Source organism: Rhinolophus sinicus, chromosome 15 (assembly GCF_057876585.1).
Source record: "Rhinolophus sinicus isolate RSI-liver-muscle chromosome 15, RSI-T2T, whole genome shotgun sequence".
In the NCBI taxonomy this organism is placed as follows: Eukaryota; Metazoa; Chordata; class Mammalia; order Chiroptera; family Rhinolophidae; genus Rhinolophus; species Rhinolophus sinicus.
Window position 1 is genome coordinate 42037772 of NC_142515.1, and position 25552 is coordinate 42063323.

The 25552-nt window shown below is 39.6% G+C and overlaps 1 protein-coding gene across 2 annotated transcripts in view; it reads left to right on the plus strand.

Moving 5' to 3' along the window:
- The window catches only part of ARID5B (AT-rich interaction domain 5B), a 169662-nt gene that overhangs the window by 130204 nt on the left and 13906 nt on the right, over positions 1–25552 (plus strand). For both annotated transcript variants that reach the window (XM_074339490.2, XM_019731792.3), the window contains 3 exons: positions 5485–5689; positions 7619–7671; positions 17429–17526. In XM_074339490.2, coding sequence (XP_074195591.1) covers positions 5485–5689; positions 7619–7671; positions 17429–17526 — 356 coding nt within the window. The remainder of the gene's footprint in view (positions 1–5484; positions 5690–7618; positions 7672–17428; positions 17527–25552) is intronic.

Sequence of the window (25552 nt, forward strand, 5' to 3'; positions counted from 1 at the left end):
TACATGTATACCTATACCCATATATGCATTTATGTATTTTCAAAGATCTTTCGTAATGCAGAATGAGAGTCCAAATTCTAGACTAATTTTTCAGGATCCAGGCCCGTTTGGCCTAAGCATTCTTTGGAGTCTTGGACGTGCATGCTTGAAATGTCACTTTGTATTTTTAGACTTATCTTTTTTACTTTTGTGGGCTTGGATCAGCTTTCTGCGGTTCTGTTTACGGGTGTTTGCGTTTAGGTATTGTTTCTTCACCAAAGACAGCAGTAGCCCCTTTAGGACCTGAATTGAAGACCAGATTTCAACTGATATCATGTTTCCAGATCCAAGGACTAAACTTATGAAAGTGGGGACATTTTGATTATTCGTGAATTTGGGAGAATCTGATGTAGAAAAACATCAATTCAGTGCTGTGTTGAAAAATCTATTTTTTCTGCCATGCGCTCCACACCTCCTCCCAGTGTAATGAAGCAAATCCTAGACATTCATATTCTATAAATCTTACCTTCAAGGATGATTGTTTCATCAGGAAATTCTGAGGACTTTTTGGTTAGGATTTCTTCATGCTTCCAAGATTGCAAAGGGTTAAAAAGAGATCAACCAGTAGAAATGTATATTTTCTGCCTAAAAACAAATCTGCCTTTCCTTAAAGTTATTTTTGTTTTGTTCATTTAACCATCTGCAAAGTGAGTCCACCTGGACACCAAATATGACATTTTCTAGTAATTTGGACATCTTGGCCTTAGGACTGCCTCTCTAGGGCTTTGGCTTCCATGGTCTTAAAGAATGTCAGCAGGAACAAGGATGTCAGCAGGAACAGTTTATTCCCTATGATGTGGTTTGCAAGATACTGAAGAATGGAGTGAGGTTTTAGGATTGTAACATTCAACGGCACTTGTACTGCCAGTCTTGTGTTGGCACGTTGCCCTATACCTTTAAGGTGACATCATGTGTTTATCCCAGCATGTTCTTTACCTGAGCCCAGCACGATGAAGCTCCTTCTCATATCATTTGAAGTCACAACCAACGCCTGCCTCTGGGAGTTTTCTAAAACTCATAACAATTGACGTGAACACACACCTTCAATCTCTCTCCATGGAAGGCAGCTTTGGACTCACACTAGGATCCACAAAACCGAAGAGAACAGGAGCCTGTTCTGTATTTGATGTTCACTGACTTATCCTTCTTAGGACAGATAGTAGTCAAGCCTGGGTTTTTTAAGTGATCTTTTTCACCTTACCTCCCACCAGTGCAGCCATTTAGAATCTTTACGAGGAGGAGGATTATCCTTCCATCATTGGTTTCAAAGGGGAATATGGATGTCCTGCGGCAGCCAGCTCTCGGAGACTGGTCTAAATGCCCAGCTCTTCTTGGAGTCTTGGATTTACAGTTCTACCTTGGCTGCCTCCAATGGGTCAGGCAAGACCACTTCACAGAAGAGAGAAACTGGTACATATGAAGTATGGTGTGCCTATCTGTTGGCACCAACAGACTGAAGTAAAATCCCTACAGAATGAACAAGCCACATCTGGGGCCAGGACAACCATGACACAAGGCATTTGTGTTATAAATAGTCTTTTCCCATGAAACGCTGCCGTAGAGATGATAAGCCTGTGGCCATCTGATCATTCGCTGAACTGGGAGCAACGTTTCAAGTGACGGTTAGTTTGCTTTATGACCAAGAGCTGTTTGACTGTTATTGTCAAGAGTTTCTCAAACAGACCCATTACTATGGATAAGTACCAGCTGCCTGCTGTGTCACATAGCAGAGCTCTTACGGTGAGAATCCACTAGGTTTCTTGTGGGCCTGTCTGGAAAATCAAGTCGAGTAATTTGCCTGTCGCCATCAAAAGGTTGCACTCTCAATGTGAACATGAAAACTAGCTTTACGAGACTCTGAGAATTTCCAAAGACTGCAAAAGTCACATGGGGAAGAGGCTGTCAGTTCTCTGAAGATGTCACGAATGTGTCCAACTCAAATCCTGCTGTTTGCCTGGAGCTCATCTTGCAGCATCCAATCTGGAGCCCAAGCCTGTTCATATGGTGATCTGTACAAGACAAATCTTCTCAGCCTAGGTCTATCATGGAAGCCCTCCACTAATAGAAGGCAAATGACTTTTCACATCCTGTAAACACTTTCCAAAGGCCAGAAGTATATAACAGGTGGTTTGTATTCTAAAAGGAACGTAAAATAGGAAACCATGGTGTGCAATATGCTCTTTCGTTTAAATCACAAACACACTTTCAATTTCACAAATGTGATAGCTTCATGATTTTCAATATGTTTCATCCCATTTGGTTCTCAGAAACTACCCTCATGGTTTATCCCTCCCACTTTTCTGAGGAAGATAATGAGGGTCTCTTAGCAAGTTAGTGACCAAATTGAAATTACTCGAGCTTATTTCCTGCTGGTTCAGCACATCTTGCTGCCCCAGTTGAAAGCGGGATTAGTTATAACTCAATCCAGTGAAAGGATGTGGTTAATATCAAATAGGTGGTGGTTCATTGAAAACGTTAAATGTGGATTCTTTAATTAGCACTTCCTCAATCACTTTGGAAACCCCAAAGCTCGTAGTGAACTCAACAAATACAAGGCGTTCAGGTTGGGGAAAACAGATCTAGTAATTAACTGTTACCATTGCAAAGTTAGGCTTTCTCAAGGTCAACCTGAAGACTAGCTCCCATTTAATATTTCCGTCAGTGAAAATGCTGAGAATGTTTTGGGTAAATGGGAAGTACATGTAGAAAGGAACTTGGCATGGTTCTACGCTGTAACAGAATAATACCCTAAAGGGTCATTTATGTTAACTGGAGAAATGTATGACGAGATAGTCCAAGAAAAAAAGCCACTATTCACTTCTTAGGAAGAACCCGGCCTCCCAGGAGAAACCTGGTGGGAAGCCCACTGAGGTTCATGATGGAGTTCAGAGGTGGCAGTCTGGCTTCACCTGGAGTCTTTTCTATAAAGCAAGGAGTCTGAGTGACTTTGGGCCTGATTTGTGCACCCCCTCAGCACTTTCCTTCTGTGTCTGGGTAGTTTCTGTACAGGTGAGGCCAATGGTTAGGCAGATATCTAAATGCTGAGGGACCATCCTTGTATTCCCTGAATAGTGGCATTTCTGACCTAATAATATAAATAAATTGCCTATTATCACTCAGCCTGTTTTTTTATGCAAACCTCACATCTACTCCTGTTTGTACAAGATAGGGGTTTGGAGTGAGAGAGACCTGAGTTCTAAACTCAGAGTTCTGCTTCGCACTAGCCAAATGACAAAATACATAACCTTGCTGAACTTCAGTTTTTGTGACTGTAAAATGAGGCTAAATACCTGCCTTTTATGAGTCTAATGCACATCAGGTAGACTCTGTGAAGCCCACAACAGTATCTCCAGCTCATTGTAGGTGCTTGGTTCATAGTGGTTTCCTTCCCTTTGTTCAAAAGACAGCAGAAGGAACGTAGCTCTTTTACACTTTGAAAACCAGGATAAATCACATTTCCAAGCTGTAGGTTTTGTAAGCTGAGTCATAGATATGCTTTCTAATTGGAAGTGTGTTTTGACTACCAATTTAATATTTTTATAAGAGTGTCAGTAAAGTATAGTGTTTAAAATCATGAGTCCTATAGTGAGACTACCTGGGTTCAAATCCCAGGCTCGACACTTACTAACTTGGACATGATGTCGTGATCATGTACGTGTTACTCATCCTCTCTGTACCTCTGTTTCCTCTGATATGAGAATAATAACTTATCTCATTAGAGTTGTGAGCATGAAATGAGATAATACCTAAAAATACCTTACATAGAGCCTGGCTACGCAAAAAAAAGATTGGGGGCAATACAGATTAAAGTGGGAGTGATTTTATGGTTTCAAAAAGCCATGAAATTAATAGATTTCATCAGAATTTTAGACTCAACAATGTAAAATTTGGCAGTGAAAAATGATGACAGCATAACGTTTCACAGGATATTCACCTTAATATAATGTCGCAATGTACTAAAGTTTGAAAATTCTATAAGTAAAAATTCTACATGGAAAAATGTTTTAATACCATTTCCACAGCCCCTTAAAAATTAAAATCTTATCTAGAGACCCAGTTGAATGAGTTGTGCAGGAAGTTTTATTTTTAACAGAACCAGTCTAAAGATATTAAACTAGCATGTTCACTTGAGAGACTAAGCAATAAAGAAAAAACCTTTAAAAGATATCGTTCCCTTTAATAAATAAGCATAGCCTTTTATTCTTAGTGCTTGGGAAGGTGAATCTGAAGGGAAAGAAAAAGAAGGGTCAAAAACCTGAAATGGAAAATGTTGAATATGTGGGACATTTTTATTCATATTTCCCCAGCTCTTGCCCTCTTCTCTCCGATGTTAGATATGGAGATGTAAAGAATATTGGAATGTACACATTCCCCATGGGCACACTTGAACTCAAAATCTGACCCTTTGTACTTCCCCCTTTTACAATTAAAATAGCTCAGCAACTTAGCGTTATATTTAACAACCATCAAAGGCCTCTTGTAGAACATGGCAGTGAGGAGGGAACATTAGGTTAGCCGCTCAGTATGCCAAGTTCTATATTCGCCTAGAGTGTGGAAGGAAGAACATCTGGAGCATTAACGCCATTTATTTTTTAATTATGGAGCTTTCCACTTACTCTTCTTGGGTTTTCAGGTGACCGCTCCTCTTTCCTTTGTGGCAAGTTCACATCTCCTATTATATTCTCAGAGCTGACTGAAAAGCAAGACGCCCTCATTAAAGAGTGGGATCTTCTGTTTCCTACTGAGGGTGGATCCAGCTTCACTTTCAGGGGACAGACAGCAGAGACTTTGCTGATGTTCCTGATGCCAACATCAGCTGGCATCAACATGTGTGTCTAGGTTGCTGGAAAGACTAGCAACAAGATAAGTTTACTATGAAGAAATCAACTTGTCTTTCATTTTGGTACAAAGTGTGAAATACACGGCTATTTATTAAGAAGGCAGGGTTTGCTCAATGACATTAACAGATGGTGCCCCTAAGGAAAATAAAGTGTATAAAGAAAGAGGCAGGAGAATTGTCCCACCAGATGCAAAACAGTTTCTGGTTTCACATCAACATACTTACAAGGAGTCTAAAAGAGGAGGGCATAGTTTGGCAAACTATGGCCCACTGGCCACCTGTTTTTATAAATAAAGTTTTATCGAGACACACCCACACTCATTTACATAATATCTGTGACTACTTTCACACTAGAGTTGAGTAGTTGCGACAGAGACTATCATGGCCCAAAAGTCTACCATATTTGCTGTCTGGCCCTTGACAGAAATTTACCATCCCCCGGAATAAGACAATTCATCTTCAGTAATGTCTCTAAAAAGCTATTTCAGGGCGAAGGTAATTTATTTGTTCACCCTTCCCACTCAGTGAAAGGTGTCGCTAGCTATGTCTTTGTAAGCTTTCCAGGGCTGTGCTTGATTTGATGTGGCAGTTTTTCCCTTTTCCAGGTAAAATGTGAGGCCAGGTCTGCCTTGACCAAGCCGAAGAATAACCACAATAACTGTAAAAAAGTCTCAAATGAAGAAAAACCAAAGGTTGCCATTGGTGAAGAGTGCAGGGCGGACGAGCAGGCCTTCCTGGTTGCACTTTATAAATACATGAAAGAAAGGAAGACGCCAATAGAACGAATACCTTATTTAGGTTTCAAACAGAGTAAGTATCCTGGTTTTCATTTTTGAAATATTGAAACTGCTCAGATTCTTTGAATTGGAAAAAAAATATATTTTGACTCAGGATTATGTTGAAATCCTAATCTGGGGATGATGATCTCTGTTTATACTAAATATACAAATCATCCAAGCCAGGAATTTTTTTCCCTGCCTCTTTCCGCTACATTGTTCCCTTCTGGGGCAGTGAGATATTTATAGGCTTGAATCCACTGATTATGACTGGAAATAGACATGTTGAAAGTTTCTCATTTTCTGTTTTGTCAATCTTGAGTGTCTGTAACGCCTTTCTTCTGAGATAATAATATGACGTAGCTTTATCAGGCACAGATGTTGCCTGTGAAAAGACAGCTTTTAAAAGGAGGATGTTTAAAGGTGGACAAAACAACAACTAAGAGAAAACATATTTCCTACGCTCCAAATTTGTTAAGAGATAACAAAAACCTGATGACTTCAGAGGAAACAAGAAGTATACAAATTTGAACCAAGGGCCCAATTTTGAATTACTTTGACAAGTACGTACATTTAAGCGTTTTCATGTATTTTTAAATAGAACAGGGAACTCATAGCTGAGCAGAATTCCATATAAAAAGAGAAGAAACCCAGATCCTGTCCTTATTTCACAAATGAATATATATTTTGCCTCTGTCTGGATTTTGTGGCTCACAAAGCATGAGCCCCTGGCTTGAAGTAGTATTTTCTCCAAACATATCTTCCTAGATTAAAACCATGTGTCATTTTGATGAAGAATGTCAAACCTGCATGTTTTACATAACAATTTACATACCTAATAGCAATTGGCACTGATTGCAAGAGAACACTTGCAGCCATTATAAACTTATATAACTACGAATGATTACAATGTTTGTCTGAAAACTGGTTGCTGGAAATAGAAGTAAAATTAATGTACTATGAACAGCTTTGTTGCATTATGCATTGGTTCAGATTAAATCAAGGCCGAGGCAGGGCTCTTGATAGCTTTGCAATAGTGCAAGGTTCAATGAAGCTTTTCAAACGTGTTGTATCAAAGAGTCTTTTAAAAAAATTTTTTTAAATTTTATTCTTCATTTTTCTTACCAAGGAATTACTTGAAGTTCAATTTTCCCCTCTTGTAAAAGTATCAAATTCATAGCAGTCCCATTCCATGGTATTTGGTACAAATGAAAAGGGTTGCTAGCAATTTGGCATAGTTGTTTAACAGCGTAAACATATGCAAACCCTGTAAAGATAAATCTGTTTTTAAAAAAAATATTTTTGCAACATCACACAGACAAGTTAGGGGACTAAGTGGACTCATGACTCAATTCCTCTGTGATCGAGTATCTTCCTTCCCTTTGATCTGTTGTATCACTGCTGCCTCAAGGGTGAAATATTTGTTTTCCTACTCATTGCAAGGCACCACATGTTAGTGAAATACGATATGAGCTTTTAATATAGTGCTGCCATCAGACATTCTATTAAAAAGATAATCATATATTAAAGTGGCTGTTATTTATTGATTGTGGAGAGTTCCTATCCGAAGGAAGCATATATTACCATTTAATCAATGGCTCCTTTCTAAGGGTTGAACAAGACCAACCCCAATTTTGAAAATCCGCAGTTTTCCCAAGGACGCTGTAACTTAGCTTCTCTTGGTCTGCTGATGGCAGCAGGACAAAAACTGTGTTGTCCTTTATCCTAAAAGTAGAACCATTTCCATATTTGTGACTGTTTCTTAAGAAATATTTTAAGTGGTAATAATATATCCTGTTTTTGAATGCCCTTTGGCAAATTGTTTGCTAAGAACTTAGCTCTCTCGGGTATGTTAGTATTTCTTTTTTTCTCTTTCTCATTGAAAAACAAAATGTTTTAATTGACATTTCTTGGAAATATGTTAATGCAATGCTTATCTAAATACTTATTGTCCCTCTAACAGTTAACCTTTGGACTATGTTTCAAGCTGCTCAAAAACTGGGAGGATATGAAACAGTAAGTGTTTAAGCAACTTAAATGAAATAATTTTGCAATCTAACTCCCCCAACCCCTTTGACCAAAATGGAGAAAATGCAAAAGCAAACCATCATTGACTGCCTTTTCAAATGGCTCTGCACTTTTGGGGGTTTATTGGGCTACTTTTGGAAAGAGTCCCAATTAGTTCCAGGTTTGGCAAAACTGTAAACTTGTCGTAAAAACTACAAGTGGAAAACATATGTAACTCTCCCCTGTCAGGGAAATTAGTTGGGTCTGTAATTTTTTCCCATGTTGAGAAAGGGCTATTATTGTACAACAAGCCAAGATTGCATAAAAGAAATTTCCCTTGGCAACATACCTGACGTCTGTTCATGTCTAATATGGGAAATGTATTAAAGGCTTTCAAAAGTAATCAGTATTGGCCATTAAGGAATAAAATGCAGCAGAATCTCCTCTCATTCTAGGGCAAAGAGGCTTTATTAGACAAGGGTCAGTGCTGCATAAACAGGAAGTTATCAAACTTATTCAGAACAGGCTCTGACACTCTTTATCAGCTAATTCTAACTGACAGAAACGGGTTATTTTTAGCCCACAGGAAAATTTGATGGCCACGGATTTTTACAGCATGTATTTTGAACTAAATAAAGTGTTAGAGCAACAAACTAAGATTAAAATCTTGAAAGAAGAAGAAAGAGTTGCATTAATATACCACACAGAGATGACATCTGTAGTAAAATCAATTGACGAAGGAAGATGTCGTCATTGGAAATATTTTCTCCTTCACACAATGATCAGATTAAGTTGTGCAGTTTCTTCTGCAATTGAATAAGAAATTGTTTTTTCTTTCCTTACAAAGCAACCTGGGATATCTCTGTTCATAGAAAAATGACAGTGAGAGACACAAAGTCAAGAAAATGAAATTCATTTTGGCCCAAACATAATAACTAGTGTTTCTGGCCAGATATAGCATATTGTTTCACAAACTAATATAATGGTTTGATGTCAGGGGCTTGGGACGGAAAAAGATGGCAAGCATTATATGATTCAGATAATCTGGTGTTTACTGTAGAGATAATCTGCTATGAATTCTGACTAAAAACTCTTTGATGTAAGGACATGTGCATGTAATATGTTTATTTAATATATGGAATATACATATATGTTTATAAGGAACTATAATACTGATATGAATTACACGTAAAATGTGCACTTCATAGACGTGAATTTACTTAAAATATTTGTTTTATCAAGTGCCCTATGTAAAAATAAATCATGTAGCTTTTCACTTGATTGGATCTGTTGTGATGGGACAAAGAGATTGACTCCTTGCCACTTTGACTCATAGTTTTGCAAAATCTTGAGCTAATTATGGTTTTTACCCATTTGAAAAAGATGATAACTTATTGAGGGTTAGTCTCATAAATTTAGGAGTCAACTCCATACTCTAGAGTTTTATGTCTAACCTTTAATGTTCAGAATAGGAATACGCAGTTTTATGAACTGTGACTACAGATAAGTTACATGAAACTGCACAATATTATGGAATGTATTTTTAAACCCAGGAACTCGTTGTTATTCACTGATAGGGAGAATGCCAGCAAATTTTACAGAATCAGTTTTTCCTGCGTTTATATCTTCTGTATCTTCACAAGGATTTTTCTCCCCATGTAACAGCAAGTTTATATAGAAAGTACAAAAAAACTTTTGATACGTTTCAGGGCATTTGCAATACTCTTTGAACAAACTGTACTTATTTTTTTGTTGAATGAATGAATGGATGAATGACCACACAATTAGTAAATCACCTACACACTTATTTACTGAGTGTCATATGTGTACAATGCATTTTATTGGACACTGAGAGATGGAAAAATACCAAGGCCAGTGGTTCCAGTTGCTTACCATCCAGGAAAGGTGGGCATTATACGACAAGGTGGAGAAAGATCCGTACCTTGTTCAGGTAAAGTACTTCCTCTTTTAAGGATGAGGGAAGAAAACTTATGGCTCTGATGCCATTTGAGCAGAATTTTGGAGAATGGATGGTAAATGAAAAATCATGGCCTTCCAGGAATAGAAAATCAAATGGGGAAATAAAATGTGGAGGTAGAATAAAGTTGGGCATAGAGAGTTTGAGTAATTTAAGGTAGAGTCACTAAGTGAGTGGGACAAATGACTGTGAAGGGGAGTCCAAAGAGAAGGATGGAACCAAGTGAGGAGAGACCTTGGATGCTGGGCCCTGGAGTCATTCAGTAGGCAGCGGAGCAGGAAACACATGCAAGGTTGATAACAAGCTAAGTGTTAGGCTTTGCCGCTTATTCTGCTTTCACTGTGTGTATAGGTGGAGTAAAGTAGAGAGAGGGTGGGATGGAGGAATATGGAAGACCAGACTGGCATTTGCCTTTTATCTTTTGGTTATGAGCTTCATGTCTCTTCAGCCAAGCCACACGAGGACTGGCAACCGCCAGGATTGTCCCTTTGCTTCTTCCCTCTCAACTTACCCTTCAACTTCCTTATGGCTCATTGGGTCCCTGCCATTCTTCACAACACTCCCAATTTTGACATCTCATTTCAGACAGTGAATCTACAGAGCTGTCTTTCTATAAAATCTACATGTGGGTTACATCCAGCCATAAACTGGATGAAGCCAATTGGTGGGATTTTCTTCCTTCCTCCCTCCCTCCTTCCTCCTTCCTTCCCTTCCTTCTTTTTAAAAAATGCCTTATACTACCTGTTGGCCCTGTAGGCATTTAGTAAGTTTGCCACTCCCATTCTACATTTAAGCTTTTGAACCTCCTAAGTACAAAATTCATTTTTCTCTTGGTATATTTTGACTAGTAGAACTGTGAGGATTCAGTTTTGAAGTTAGTCCAGAAGATGTATGAATAATATCCAAAGTCTGGGGACTTAAATTGTCATCACAGTGTTACCAGAGGACACTTATCTGTGAGATTATCTGATACCAGAGCTAGTGTAGACTTGTCAGTTAGAGCTCAATAGAGATCTTAGAATCTTCTAGATCACTGATTCCCAAAGGCTACTCAACAATTTTCAATGGGGAACTTTAAAATATAAGTGTTGTCTAAGCTTCCACACTGAAATATTAACTCTGTGGTGGGACTTAGGCCTAAGAACCTGAGAATCCTTTTTTTTTTCTTTTTTAAGCTGCCCAGGTGATGCTAATTCAAAGTTAATCATAGCAATGATTATTAATACTTAGCCTACTCGTCCTCATGGGTCAGAGCTTCAAAATGCGGCTGCCATTGAAGTCAAGTATCAAAGATTAGAAAGTTATCTTCATGCTATGACTGAATAAACACATCAGCATATTAACATTTTGTTGGCTCAAAAGCGGCACAAAGTTTCCAATGAATGTTTTTCCATTTGGTAAAGTGATAATCTAAATTGGAACTCTAAGGAAAAGTGTAACAAAGTGTATCACCATAACACTTTATTTTTTATGAATTGACTTTTGTGTAGAAAAAGATCCTTGCCATGCTCCAGTCCATACCTTCATTTTACAAATGAGGAAACTGAGGCACAAGATCAAATGAGTTGCATGGGGGTTCATCAGGGCATTCTTCAAATTCTGACCTACTGAGAATTTTGTACACAATTGTTCCAACCTCAATAATACCACTGGAAGGAAAGAGATTCATAAAAGATGATTCTTTGTGCCTTCCATTCCCAGCAGTCTCTTATGTATCTAGAATGCTTTCTATGTATTTTGGGTGATGTGTTGGAAAAAGGATCTAATAACCTACCTTCGTTAGTCGCATCTTTCAGTTAGTCCTTTGTACCTTATATGATCTTTAGAAGGTAAACTATTACTAGCTGAGACTGGATATGATTCTTGATAAAATGTGTGAATTTAGGAGATAGGTTAAGGAGTCTGAATGATGTAAATATTCAGTAATAGTAAAAAATGTCAAGTTTAAAATTTGTAGATGTATCTCTTCTGCTGTTAACTTGTGATTAGATAAAGACATCTCTGGAATTCTTTCTGGGTATAGAAAGAGGCCATTTTAATCGGTTTGTTTTCGTTTGTGGTTATAAACTATTTCAGACCTTCTGGTTTGAATTGTGGATTGTGGATTATTTCGTTTCAGTTCTTTACAACCCTCAAATTGAATTAAAAAAAAAAAGGAAGATGAGCAAAAGTTTCGTGTTAAACCTTTATAGCATTCGACTAATGGCTATATTCAGTTCTCTTGGCCTCCCCTGCCTTTGTTGGAAATGTGTATTGTGTCTCTATGGCCTTACGTTCAGAGATCATTTCCTAAAAAGCCTTATCCTGGCATTTAGATTAGTTGGCAATGAGGACCCTTCCTTTGTAGTCATATATCCAATTTCTCCTTCTAAACATTTTAGCGTATGGGCACCTACGGTTGAAGAAGCATAATGGGGTAAAGTTTTGCTGATGAGCTGAGAGGCTTGCACTTTAGTCTCTGGTGAAGCAATGAAAGCTTACAGAGTAGCTTGACGTATTACCAGGATGCAGCATGTTGAGGATGGTTTGCTAAACTGTTTTCTACTTGGCTAACCATTTCCTGACGTGCCAAGGGCATGATCTGGAGAGAAGGTAATATTAGGTTAGTGCAAAAATAATTGTGGTTTAAAAGGTTAAAAATAATTGTAAAAACCGCAATTATTTTTGCACCAACCTAACAACCTCATAGAATAGGGAAATGGGTCTTGAATAAATCTTATCCTAGAGGCAGAAGACGATGCAAGTGGTGCCTTCTAAGAATGTCTGCTAGCAGCCCATCTTTCTCCATGGGTGAGATGAGCATTACTTTGCATCTGGAAGAAGAAGTCACTTGTCTTCTTGCTGGAAGGATTAGGCTTTGACATCATCTAAAGACATCCGCTGACTCTACCTCTAGTTCTCTGGACAGACAAAGCCTCTTGCTTAACTCAAAATTCTCAAGGCCAAAGATGATGTCATGTAGTTTTGAAAAGCTCCAGTTCCTGGAGTACTACCAGGAAAAAAAGTCATCTTCCTTGAATTCAGTCCGCCCTCAAGGTGTCCTGAGAAAGAGGCTATTTCTCAGAGCAGCCTGGGCAACACTGCTTTCAGGGAAACTCTCCTTTTGACTCTATTTTCTACACATTCTTACGCCATGGAAACACTACAATCCTAAAAGACTTCTGATTGCTGTTTCCTCACCAGGCCACAAAAATTCCATGATTATTTCATTTCTGCAATCTCAAAGGCAGTGAAATCAAGTCTCTAAAACCGTGCCTTGGGTTAAAACGATTTTTCCGTTTTTTTAAGTGACAGGATATTTTCATCAAATAAAATTGTGGAAGGGACAATTCCTTTCCCACTTACTAGACCAGTTTTCTTGGCAGGGGTGGGCATTGTGGAGAGTTACTTTCAGGCCACCTTTACAACACCACCTGAGTTCTAAAGAACAGTTTGAAAACCACTATATTTATAAGCAATGAAAACTTTATGAACATAAAAGGTGAAGAGTGCTTTTCACAGACTTTCTTGGGTCTTACCACAGTAGGGAACGAAGTAACTGTCAAGTATCTTCAAAGTGAGGTTAAGTCTCACAGGCACTCAGATTGGTTTATTTTACCTGGGTGTGGTCTGCTCAGTTTTTCATCTTGCTTTATGGTTAATTGTATGGGGTTGTGCTTCCTGCTATATTATGAACCCTTGAAAGCTGTAACATCTCTCTCTTTTCATGGTATCTCCCCACCCTCAATTCTCCATCCTCCCCCTGGCACCTTCATGCCTTTGTACTTGGCACAGTGCCCTAAAATAGGAAGCAATGGAAGATGGGTTGATGTCGTGAATCCCTATCATCTAACTGAGGACTTTGAGGGAGATAACCGGGGAAGCATAATCCAAGAGAGGTAGCTACCTGGATGAATTTGGCCATTGTCTTTAGGAAACAATGAGCCAGAATTTCTTTGTATTCTTAAAAATCTAAAATAAATGGAAGGCCAGATTGAAACATGAACATGACCAGGAGGCCTGAAGCTTAATGAGACAGTTGATCAAACCAGTACCTTGGCTCCATCAAACTTTCCCGCTGATTGGGTTTGGGGGTTAGATATCAGGAGGCTGACCTTGGTTCTGCCCTTGATGGTGTGTAAAGCTAATATGCATCCAGAGAGGACCTTGGACAACAGAATAAAAACCCTAAGCAAATGCATAATTAGGCATGACGGAAGCATATTGGTACAGAAGGCAAGAGTTATCCAGGTGGGAGCAGGATGCCCAGGAGCTGGGCCAGGAGAAGTCCTCAGGTCCTTTCCTCTCTCTTTACAGGCTCTGAGACCCATTGTAAGTTTGGATGACAGGAGGATTTAGACATTTCTTGCTTTAGAACCCTTGGTCAGCTTTTGAATTAAGTGCACCTTGGCCCTCAAACTAGAAATGTGTACCCAGGAAAACTGTGTACTTAAAGCGGTTGGAAAGGGCACATTTTTTTTTTTTTAAAGAATTGATCACTCCCTCCTTCTTTTTTCTTTTTTAAACTTTGATTTATTTAAGTGTGTTTTTCCAGGACCCATCAGCTTCAAGTGATGTAGTTGTTTCAATCTAGTTATGGAGGGTGCAGCTCACAGTGGCCCATGTAGGGATCGAACCAGCAACCTTGTTGTTAAGAGCACCGCGCTCTAACCAAGTGAGCTAACCAGCTGCCCCAGAAGGGGCACATTTTATGACTTTCCTATGGAAAGAAAATACCTCAACATGGCCTAATTTATCCAGGCTGCCCAGTGGAAGCTTGGTACACAGAGAGACGACTTCCTTGAAGGCCCAGACCTTGTCTTCGCTCTAAATGAGTCCTCAATGGTAAACACTGTATTTAAAGAGCAGGACCTGCGAGCAGGGGGCTAACACAGACCCCTAGCCAGCGGCACATGGCTTATTCACACCAAGTGGTTCTTGATGCTGGCTTCCTGCTGCCACAAGTTCAATCCTAGTGTGAGGAAGATTTTTTTTTTTCCTTTTGATAATTCATTATTTATTCATAAAGAAGTTTTGTCATCTCTGTGATAGGCAAGTGTTTAACAACGCATTCCCTAGTCTAGGTGATAGGATGTGGGAAGGGAACAAGGCCAGTTTCCACACTTTAAGTGTCCCTATCGGCAGTGGTCTTTTCATTACAATGTCCACAATCTGTATTATTTTGTTTATATGTCTGGTCAGTTGTTTATTGTTGGTATCCCCCACAAGAATGCAGTCATGTTGGCTGTTGGGTCTGATTATCATTGGTGCATCTCAGCTGTTACTATAATACAGTACCCAACCGGTGGGAGACGTTCAATAAATGGTGAATGAATGGATGAGTGAATGGATGGATTCAGATATAAATGGGACTCATCCATGACTCAGTGGTGAACATAATAACAACACCTGTGTTCTAACTAGAGACACAAGCAGTCAGCAGAGAAAGAACCAGAGTTTTACTTGCTACTTTAAGAGAGTGAAATCTCAAAGAGCACTATTAACCGAACCCAGCTAACCTCACAGCTATGCTACTTGCCCACTAATGAGAGACCCAGAGCTCGGTGTTGAGAACTTGTAGCAGAAGGTGTGCTTCCCACACTCATCTGCTTCCTTTGAAGCAAAAGGCCCTTGGAGTTCTGTATGATCACCCTGCTACATGCATGAGCTAATTCATCAGTTCATTCTGATGTGGAGGCTGCTTTGGTGTAGGGACCATAAGAGGCTGTCTTGGGACCATAAGACATCGGTATGAATCCTGGCATTGCCATTCTGCTGCTGTGTGCCCTTGGGCAAGTCGTGTAGCCTCTCTGAGTCTCCCTTTCTTCTGTGAATGAGATTCCTATAATCTGCCTCACAGGCTGATGGGAGAGTTAAACGATGTCATGGATTTGAAAAGTCTACAAAATATGAAGTACAGTGCACACAAGAGATACAAGAATGACAAGAGTGATGGTTTCTGCTGAAGTGATTGCAGGGACATAACTTTGGCTGTTTTCTGCCCTGCTGGGCTCCCCAGGGCCCACACACCTCATCTGAGGGAAGGGAGTATGGAGGTTTATTTCAAGGGACCTTGGTATCCTAAGGGCTTTGAGGAATAATGTAGAAACTTGGGAGGGGATCCTGTTTCTGCTCTCTTGACATACAGGCTCACATAGATCAGCCTGAAATTGTATTATTCAAAAGGCTGGAGGGATATTGTAATTAAATATAAGATAATTACCAAAATATGTATTTTGAGTGTTTTGAAAGGAGCTTGAAACCATTTATTATAATCAAAGCCAAGCTAAAATAAAGGAGGATTTTATTTTTAGTTATACCTGCTGGTAGATGTAAGAGGTGGTTCTGTCTAGTGAGAACCATTGAAACAAATTGGTTCAAGATTCTTCTTGGGAAATTGAACAATGCAGAAGTCACATTATCTAGAGGTCCTAGTTGGGCTTGTTGAGAAGTGTTTGTGGAAATAAAGGGGTTCTTTTTATTTGAAATAGAAAAGGTACCATTTGCCTTATAATATTTAACTACCCTTCCCCTCCTCCTTAGATTACAATTTCAGAGCCCTTGGTTACAAACTGAGATTTTGCCCCCTCTGGATTGCTGCCTTTAGCCCCTAAGTGAACTCCATTGGCAGCTCTGCAGGTATTTTTCAAACAAAGCTTCCTGCTCTGATTGTATTAAATGCCCCCTGGCACCTCTGCCATGCCCTGCCCCCTGCACATTCCAATAACAGAGTTTTCCTGTAACCCTGTTGAGAAACATTCACGAGGACCTCAGAACTTGTTCTGCCTTCCTAGTTTCAAGGAAACATTGGGCTTGCTCGGATGTAGTAAATGATGGGGTTTCCCCCGATTAATCATGTGCAGCATCATGCATCTGTTGTTTCGTAAAATCTTAATTTATGTACAGAAATGAAATTAAAGAAAAAATAAAACAAGACCAATGAAATGGTATACCGTTCAGTATATTGCAAGCTGTGTGTTTTTATGCACCTAACTTAGTAATGCACATAGCTTGCATTTTGACTTTGGAATATGTTAGTTTTCATACGATTTGATCGATATCCCATTTTTCTGACGTAAGTGAATAAAAATAAACAGCTTGCAACATACACAGTTTTAGATTTTGATTTTGTTTTGGTGGTTAGAGGAGCTGTCATAAAAATGTAGCCTGAAATGACTATAAATTCCATAAACCAATTTGATCAGTTTAATTAGTTTTGTTGTAATTTTATTTAGTTTTAGTTTTTTTTTTGTTTGTTTTGTTTTTTGTTTTTTTTAAAAGTAGGCAATACATCACATAGTTTTAAAATCAGAAGATACAAAAGCATGTTTGGGGAAAAGTCTCTCTTAACTTATGTACTTGGCCACCCATTTTCACACCATTCAAGCAACCAAGGTTAATTCTGATTCATTCAAACTGATGTACTAAGATATATTTTAGCAAAAGCTTACTTTATGTTGATGCTTAATCACATGACATAAAGGAATTGAATATGAGTTTTGGGGACCTTGGGTGGGGGGGCGGGGGCAAATAACTACATAAATATCCAGAGAGATGCCTTAGACAGAAATGCCCTAAGGGTGACAAAATATAAAGCCAAAAGCAGAATTCCATTTTTATTGTAAAGAAAAGCACTGAAAGTGAGTTCTCACTATAAAACCATAAGTCTTCCTCCATACTCATTTGGACTTCTCTGTTTCTGGGTTCCCAGAACAGACTGTTCTCTTCTGACTGTTGCATATGTATTGAATCCTGGCACTGTGAATCTCTTATGATGCAAGATTGAATTTCCCATTGCCATTTTTTCAGATAACAGCCCGCCGTCAATGGAAACACATTTATGATGAATTAGGCGGTAATCCTGGGAGCACGAGCGCGGCCACTTGCACCCGCAGACATTACGAAAGGTAAAAAAACAACGGACACCTTTTTGGGAAAGTAATTGAAAGTGTGTTAATTGGAAGAAACTTCTGGTCAAGGATAAGACCAGAGAGTAGTCTAAAGGACCTTTTAAAGGAAACAGAAAATATCCCTCTGGCATTTTACTTGGCCTACTGCCTTGTGATTTTTAGGGGATGTGGATTTTTCTGGTTACTGGGGCTAAAATTCAATGTTCTTTTAGTTTGCTTTTATCCTGGGACCACCTTGCTTGACAATACCATTTTGTTTTTCCCCGCAAGCATTACATTACTCCGTATGTTCTCTGTTGGTTCATTTCCTATGAGAACCTTCAGATTCTGGAAAACATAGGTCTGCAGTGTTGCTATGAGGTTGCCATGTCACTGTATTAACATTGAAATGTATTAATGTTGTATGTATTAACATTGCAAAGTAAGCATTTCTTGAATAAGAAAATCGGCCCCCGATAAGATCGGTTGTTTTTTCCCATCTTGGTATTTTTCTTCTAGGGCTGTGCTTTTGACCCAGGAAATCCTTCCTTGCCAATCTCTGTGTGGTTTAGTTTTCTAACAATTTCAGCTTCTTTCAGAAAATGATGATAATGCAAGCAAGAAGTAATGCCAAATTAGACTACTATGAGGGTTGTCTCCACAGGAAAATGTCCCCTTTGCTTTAGGACTGTGTTACCCACAACACTGAAGACAAGTTAGCAAATTCATGCATTATCCTTGCTCTGTACTTCAAGCCCATATTTAATTAGTTTAGGTCACACCAGCTTCCTTCTCAATGGCATTTCCCTTCTGAAGTGGTGACTGACTCAGCTCCCTGGTTTCAAATTCTGAGTGTGTGAGATCCAAGTAAAGGTGTGCATGTGTGTGTGTGTGTCTGTGTGTGATCCCACCTTTGGATCATAAAAAAGTATCTTCAGATAATGTCATCCAACACATCAACCCTTAGTCATATTTATTTTGAGTTCAGTTATATTTTTATCTGTATTACATTTAATGTAGATCCTTTTTTAGTATAGTCTATTTAATGAAACAGACTGATTTTGTAGGTATAATTACAGTAAACTGAGTTGGGTTAGTACCTCATGAAAAATTCCCACAAAGCTTTCCCAAGAGATTGCCAGTGTCATAATCCAGAAGGATTTTTAAAAATTGGTAACAGGAATCCAAATTATTACTCTTCATAGCGTTGTTTCCAACATAGTACATCGATTTCTTAAGTGTGTGATGTCTCTCAGTATTTACTATAAAAGCCCACATTCTCACTGTATATAACAGGTATAACACAGAAGTCCTAGTACAGAATAGCCTGGTATTTCAGGTGAGTGTTTTGTAAATAGTGTCTAAGATACCCTAGTGAACTTGATTTAAGGCTTTAATCAGAACATTTTTGTTAGAAACACTGTATTTTCAAGAAGCTTCTATTCTGATAGTAAACCTCCCTTACCTCCATGTGCAAATGTTCCAACACCAGAACCATCAAACTTAAAGGACCAGACAGCAATTTGAAAAAGGAGTGTATCTCCAGCTGTTAGCTAGTTCACCCAGTTGAAGAATGAAAGATTAATCAAATGTATTACAAAGCATCCCATAGTCAAAAAAACAAATAGATAAGGATTGGAAAGGAAAAAGGATTGGATCTAATGTGTGTGTGTGTGTGTGTGTGTGTGTGTGTGTGTGTGTGTGTGTAATTTACTCAAGCAATTGTGTGGATAAAAATAATCTCAGTCTTAAGTGAAAAGGCAAGATATATTCTTTTGAAGATTGTGTACTTTGTTTCATGATTTACTTCTTCCTGGAGTAGCAGAATCCCAAATGCCTTCAATCAGTCGAATTGGAAAATGTTAGTGCAGATACCTCAAACTTTAGCACCTAACAAACATTATTAAAGATCTTTTAAAATTTTCTTTCTCTCCTCATTCTTGGCAGTAGAATATATTTCATATAGTTCAATATATTTCAAAAGAGGTTTGGTTTCTCACTGGATTAAATTTTTTGCAAAGCTATGTCTTTGAATTTGAATTATGAATTTGTTTGGTCAGTGTGAATCAGTCAGGATCCAGTAAGGAAAACAGAAACCACGCTAGTTATTCAACAAATATAATTTACTATTGGAATTGTTTTAGCAAGTGTTGGTGTGAAGTGCTACAATACTGTGGAGGTAACAATCACAGTTTCCCCAGAGCTGGAAGCACAGAGAAAAGAGGTTAGGGGATTGCCACCTTGAAGTTCAGAGTGTGGGCCTTATAGAGCTGATGTTCAGACCCCGCCCACCCCAGGGAGAGACACCCAATCAGTGCTGGTGCTTCAGGAGCTCAGAGGAGGGGCTCTGTGGAGCTGGGCTCAGACCTAGGTGGCAGTGCTCCCTGGCTGGTGCTAGACCTCAGAGAAAATGCCTCAACACTGTTTGGAATTATTGAAAGAAGCTAGAGGCTGGAACCAACTGCTGCTGCTAAGTTATTGTTGGGTTTGCACTGAAATGAACAAGCAAAGTAAGAAGAAAAAGGTCCCTTCGCCCTTCTATTGGCTTGGTAGGGCCCCATTTGCAGAAACTCAGTAAGAAGAGAGCTGACAAAAAAGACATATAATTTGCAGAGCCCCATCCCAGCATCCCCAAACCAGCACAGAAGGGTGGATTTGAAATTGAGAGACAATAGTCCATCTGCCAGGTGAAACCCCTATCATGGAAATCCCGGTGCAGACCGTGAAGCCCAGGTTAGAGCACAGCTGTCCCTGGGTGATTAGCAAGGTCCTTATCACTTCCTTGGCATTTCCTTTTGCCATGTAGGCCCCTCCCACATTGCTGTGATCAGATACAGAGTGTCTTGAATAATAAGTAATTAATAAGAGTTAAGTGCTAAAATTTGCAGATGATTGAGTTAAAAAAAAAATCAGACTCTACTTACAATAACGCCATTCCCACTCATTTGAAGCTGTCGTGATTTCAAAGGAGTCACCCATCCTCCTTTGTGTTGTGGTGGTAGAAAAGTCTAGTAATTACTGCTCTCAACGTCTTACTTCTCTTTAATGGTTCTGCCAGGGAAGGGCAGACAGAGGTTGCTCTGATCTGTCCCAGGGCCTGAAACAGCTCTGTTTTGGTTAAAAACAAAACAAAACAAAATGAAAAAACTGAAGTTCTTGGCTAAAACTGTACTTGGTGATTATGGCAGATTTCATTCATTCTTGCTAGTTACAAGCGATGCTAACACAATTGAAACAGAGATGGCTAGATTGGTGAAGAGCCACCGTTTTCAGGAAGGTTCAAGGAGACAGAAAGGGTCAGGATGCTGTGGGCAAATGTCTCGTCTGGAGATGTTCTTGGGAATTTTTAAAGCCTTCCAAATCAGATCAGAGCCATCGGAGTTCCTCCTCTGCTGCTGGTTCATTGGGTCTCTCATTCTTTTCATTCTAGTATAGCGACTTGGTCCTTTTCCCATTTCCCTACCACCAGCTTTGCTGTCCGAGAAGATGAAGAAGAAATGAGTGATCTGCTATGCATTATCCACTGATTTATTTTTCATGCAGTGTGGTTCATGTTTCCCGTAAATGTTTTCATTTTCCAACAAGAAAAAAAAAACCATAGCCGGTTCCTCAGTAAATGTTACTTGTATATTAGTTGTGCACTTTTGGTTTATTAATGAGTGTAATAATGAAAGTGCGGGTTGTTAGAAAGAATCAATGGGTGTTTTTATTTAAGGCATAGCAGAAATGGTACAATGCCTATGAATGCATCATTGTCGCTGAAGGCCTGACTCGTCCAAACTTGCCTCTGATTGGTTTAAATAAAATAGGCCCAAGCACTTCATAAAAATGTCTTTGTCAGCCTGGTTTTGCTTCCAAACCTATTCATCTCTGTCAGTTTTTAATATTAGTACCAGGCTCCTGGCCACAGTCCATTTAGTACTGTACTTAATTGCTCATGTTACAGATGATCACCAATATAAAAAGCATTAATGTTTCCCCATCGTGACACTGTTGCTTTGTAGATGTCTCAAACTCAGAAAAGCTTATGGACATTTCTTGCTCAGGATTTATAGATTAAGGTACTGCAGATTATAACGCAAAGAAAAATGCCCACTGATACCTGGGCAGGACCCTTCTAAGAGGAATATTTTCTTTCTTGTCCAACTGTTTATTTAAGGTGCCCGAAATGGCTTTCCTTTATCAGTAAAGGAACCAAAAGGAAAATAGTTACTTTTACGGCATTCTCTTAGTTTGATTTTCTTGGAATAGTAATTCACTTTAAAGGCTTTGTTTTCAACATGCAGATTTGTTTTCTTTTTAAATGTTTTAAGCACATGCGGGGGGTGGGGGGGGGCGGAAATCTTTACACAGAATACCAGATTACTGGTTTTGATTTTCCTGAATAAATTACATGGTCTGTTTCTGTGGAGCACATGAAGTTGTTATTAGGGATTTGAAAAAGGACTATTTAGGCGAAAGCACTTTATGATGTGCTTTTCTGAGTATTTAGAAAATCAAAATCATAAACAAATGTATTTATTTGTGGGGGAAATGAGCAATTACACTTCATCTTCTTGCAGACTTCATGCCCAATTTCAAATTCTAACCTTTCGCTTTTCCCGTAAGCATTCCTCGGGCAAGACTGTCATGCCTCCTGACTGTGGCAGCTTCCTTTGCAGTGACTTGGGGTGAGCTGTACCCGAGCCAGATGCATTTGGGCAGAACCCGAGTGACAGTCAGCTGGTGCTTTGGCCTTTTTTTCTCTCAAGGTGGAAGGCAGGGTGTGGGAGGTTCATGTTTTGAGTAAGATAAGTATGTGCTCTAAGGTAAATGCCAAAAATATATCAGATTCTAAGGAACTCAGCTAATTATGTTGTGGGAAAAGGCCAAGAGAAAGTAAGGTGCGTTACCGTTCTGTTCGTGTCTGTTCATGTCCAGGACGTTGGTGTATTCTTGCTCATTTTGACACCCTTGAAATTAATCAATACACAATCCAGAAAGCCACAGGCAGGATCGCAGCATTTTAGGTTTGAGAGGTCCCTTAGCAATCTTCTAGACTAGCGTTACTCACTGAGGTTTTTCTGACCCAACTGTGAACTGTTTGCGACTAGGCCATGGTGAGCCAAGCACAGCAACTGCACACAAACATTCATATACTTACCTAACAATCTGCCAGAACCATTTTACGTCTGTTGCAACTAAGAAAAAAAAAAAAAATAGGCCAGTATTTTATATGGTTTAAAAAAAAAAAGAATGCCTTTTTCTAGTAATTCATTTGTATGGTGTCTTACGAAAGTAGCAGTAGGCAACAGATGGGACACTTAGAAAACTAGTCCTTCACCCCAGGTCATTGGAGAAGCACTGCTGTGCACCAGTGGTCACAAACTCAAGCGTTTATGGTAGCAGGTAGCATAGGTCGTGCAGGTGGCCAGGTGGGACAGTGGAAACTGGCACACACAGACCAGGCCAGAGAGGCCCAGTGGGATCAGCCAATACTAATGCCTTAGGCAGATACAATCTCCGTGCTTCCAGACCTTCCTTGTTTTTGAGATCATTTTTATGTGAAATCACCTGACTTACAAAGATTGGCTCCAACATTTCTGAAAAGATTATACGTAAGCTAACCGAAACAGTCCCATGGGCAACATGTAGCCTCCAGGCTGCCAAGCTCCGTAAGCACTGAGCTATCTTTGGCACTGGGCTGTTCCAGTCTCTGCTTAAATGCCCCGCAGTGGGAGGGCAAGGAAGAAGCACCACTGTTGAAGGTGCCCTTTGTCCAAATACTCCCACGTGCTGAGCTAAACACCTTCTGTGGCTTTCCATGGACCCCACCTTGCCTTTTGGGGCTGTCTCGTTCCACGTGCTTCCTTTTTCTAGGTGATACACCACCATATGCTTGGCAGCGCTTCTTTCTAAATTCAGGTCGTCCTGTTCCATTCAGCCAAGCCTCCGAGCAGGATTTACGGACCTTCACCAGCTTGGCTTGCTCTTGTGTGGATGCCTCCAATTTGTGTCATTCAAAACACCTGAAGCTAGTCCAGCTGTGGCATATAGTACTTTTGGGGATGTAGGCAGTGTCAGTCTATCAGTGTAGCCTAAGACTTCATTTGAAATTGGTAAGAAGCCCTTTCCTAGGGGCCAGTTTCTTGGGCAGGATAGATTTGCCATTTGCTTGGCTGCCTTTTTCCTTTGCTGCTGCCCTCAAGAGCCAATGGTGGTTTTTGAACATCTACCATGTGCCAAACATTCTCAGGGATACTGAAAATGTATGAACCAAAGAGTTTAGAACAGGGCTGGCAAACAAGGAGGAGGTACGCATGCTACCACATTCATGGCAGAGATTGCTAAGGGAACGGGCTGCTACTTCCTGCAAGCCCAGGCTCAGCCTCAAAATTCTTACCAATATGGCACCCCCACACTACTACCAACACGTTAGAACTGGGAGCTGCTTGGCTTACCTAACTTATCACGTGATCCGACTCATAGCCCATACCTGCATGAAAGGGAGTTAAATGTTTAAGGCTATAAAAAAAAACTTTAGGTAAGTAAGTAATAGATACAAATAATAATTTCAACCTGGACTGGAGAGAGAAAGAAGTGCCAACTGGAATGAGCTAAGTCTTCCACGAGGATCTAGAATCTGAAGGCACTAGAATCTTAAAGTGGTTAGGTTAGAACTTAAGACAGATCATCATACATTGCATAAAATAATTCAGTTGTAGAATTCAAGAACAGTAAAGAAACTATTTTTGAGGACAAGGAGAGTGTGGCATTGCTTTCCATAAGACTCCCCAGGGCACCCAGCATAGCATCATGAACATAACAGGGATTCAGGAATTAAGAGTTGAGTGAATTAAATTAAATCCAAACCAAAAGGACAGTTTCCTCTAGGAAATGTGTAAAGAGGAGGGAATGAGGTGGTGGAAGGGACTGTCAGGGAAGTGCTAAGGCTGAATTTCCAAATTGGATACACCAAAGGCAGGTATTATAGTTTATCCTCTCAATGTCTTTTAACTCTTTTGCCCTGAGGTCCAGTGGGTAGACCAAGCGCCCTCCTCACCTATGGTGAGGTTGACCAATCTATGGATTTGCATCTCCTTTCTGAACACTGTCCTTGTAACAGGGGCTCGGCCCAGTGGGTACTCTGTTGGTAACACCTCTGCAGCACTGCCACCCAGGCACTCTCATCTTCCCTTCCCCCAAACCCACAGGAGGCCTCCTGGGCCTTATCAACAACCAGCAGCCCAGGAAATCTGACACAAGGTACTGAGATTTAGGTAGGCTGAGGCTGTGTTGTTGCTCTTCCATCTCCACCTCACCAAGCTTGTTCTTACAAGGTACCTGAGTTGGGTGGGTGTAAGAAGCACCCTATGCCTGGAATAGCTTCTTATCATCTGTCAAGAATTTCTCCCTGAAGGACAGTCAGGTAATTTCATAAGCAAGAGCCTCCCTCCGTATCACTCAGCATGCCTAAAATGCTCTGATAACTTTCCAATGCCTGGATATTTCCAGAAACTTTTAAAAAGGAAAACAAAACCCTAGCCAGGCCCTGGAGTAGAAAAACTGGTTTCTGTTTTAAAAAAAAAATAAACAACAGCCTTTGAAAAAACATCTCTATTTAAAAATTCTTAAATTTGCCTCTAAATGCAAGTTGTAATTAATAGAAGTTGGAGTTTACACAGTTGAGTGTAAAAACACCCTCAGGCACAAACTAATCAAGTGTGTATGTCATGCTGTAAACTACAGCAAGTTCTTTGTTTGACCCAAAAAAAAGCTTGCCAAACAGCAGTTTTTCTTTGTCAAGTTCCTTTATTGTCTCATTTTTGTTTTTGCCCTATCCCCCTCACTCCCCACGTCCCTTTGAACCTAGCTATAGTATATAAGAAACTTTGCAGGTCCCATGTTTTATTGATAGTTTTCATCAAGCATGAATTTAAATTTGAGAATAGATTAGGTGTCTTAGACCCTTTTCTTTTTGATAAATAACAAGAGGTTTCTACTTATGATTTTCTGTCCTCGGGGCTTTATCATTAAGATTAAATAACTGTACTCTCAAGCATGC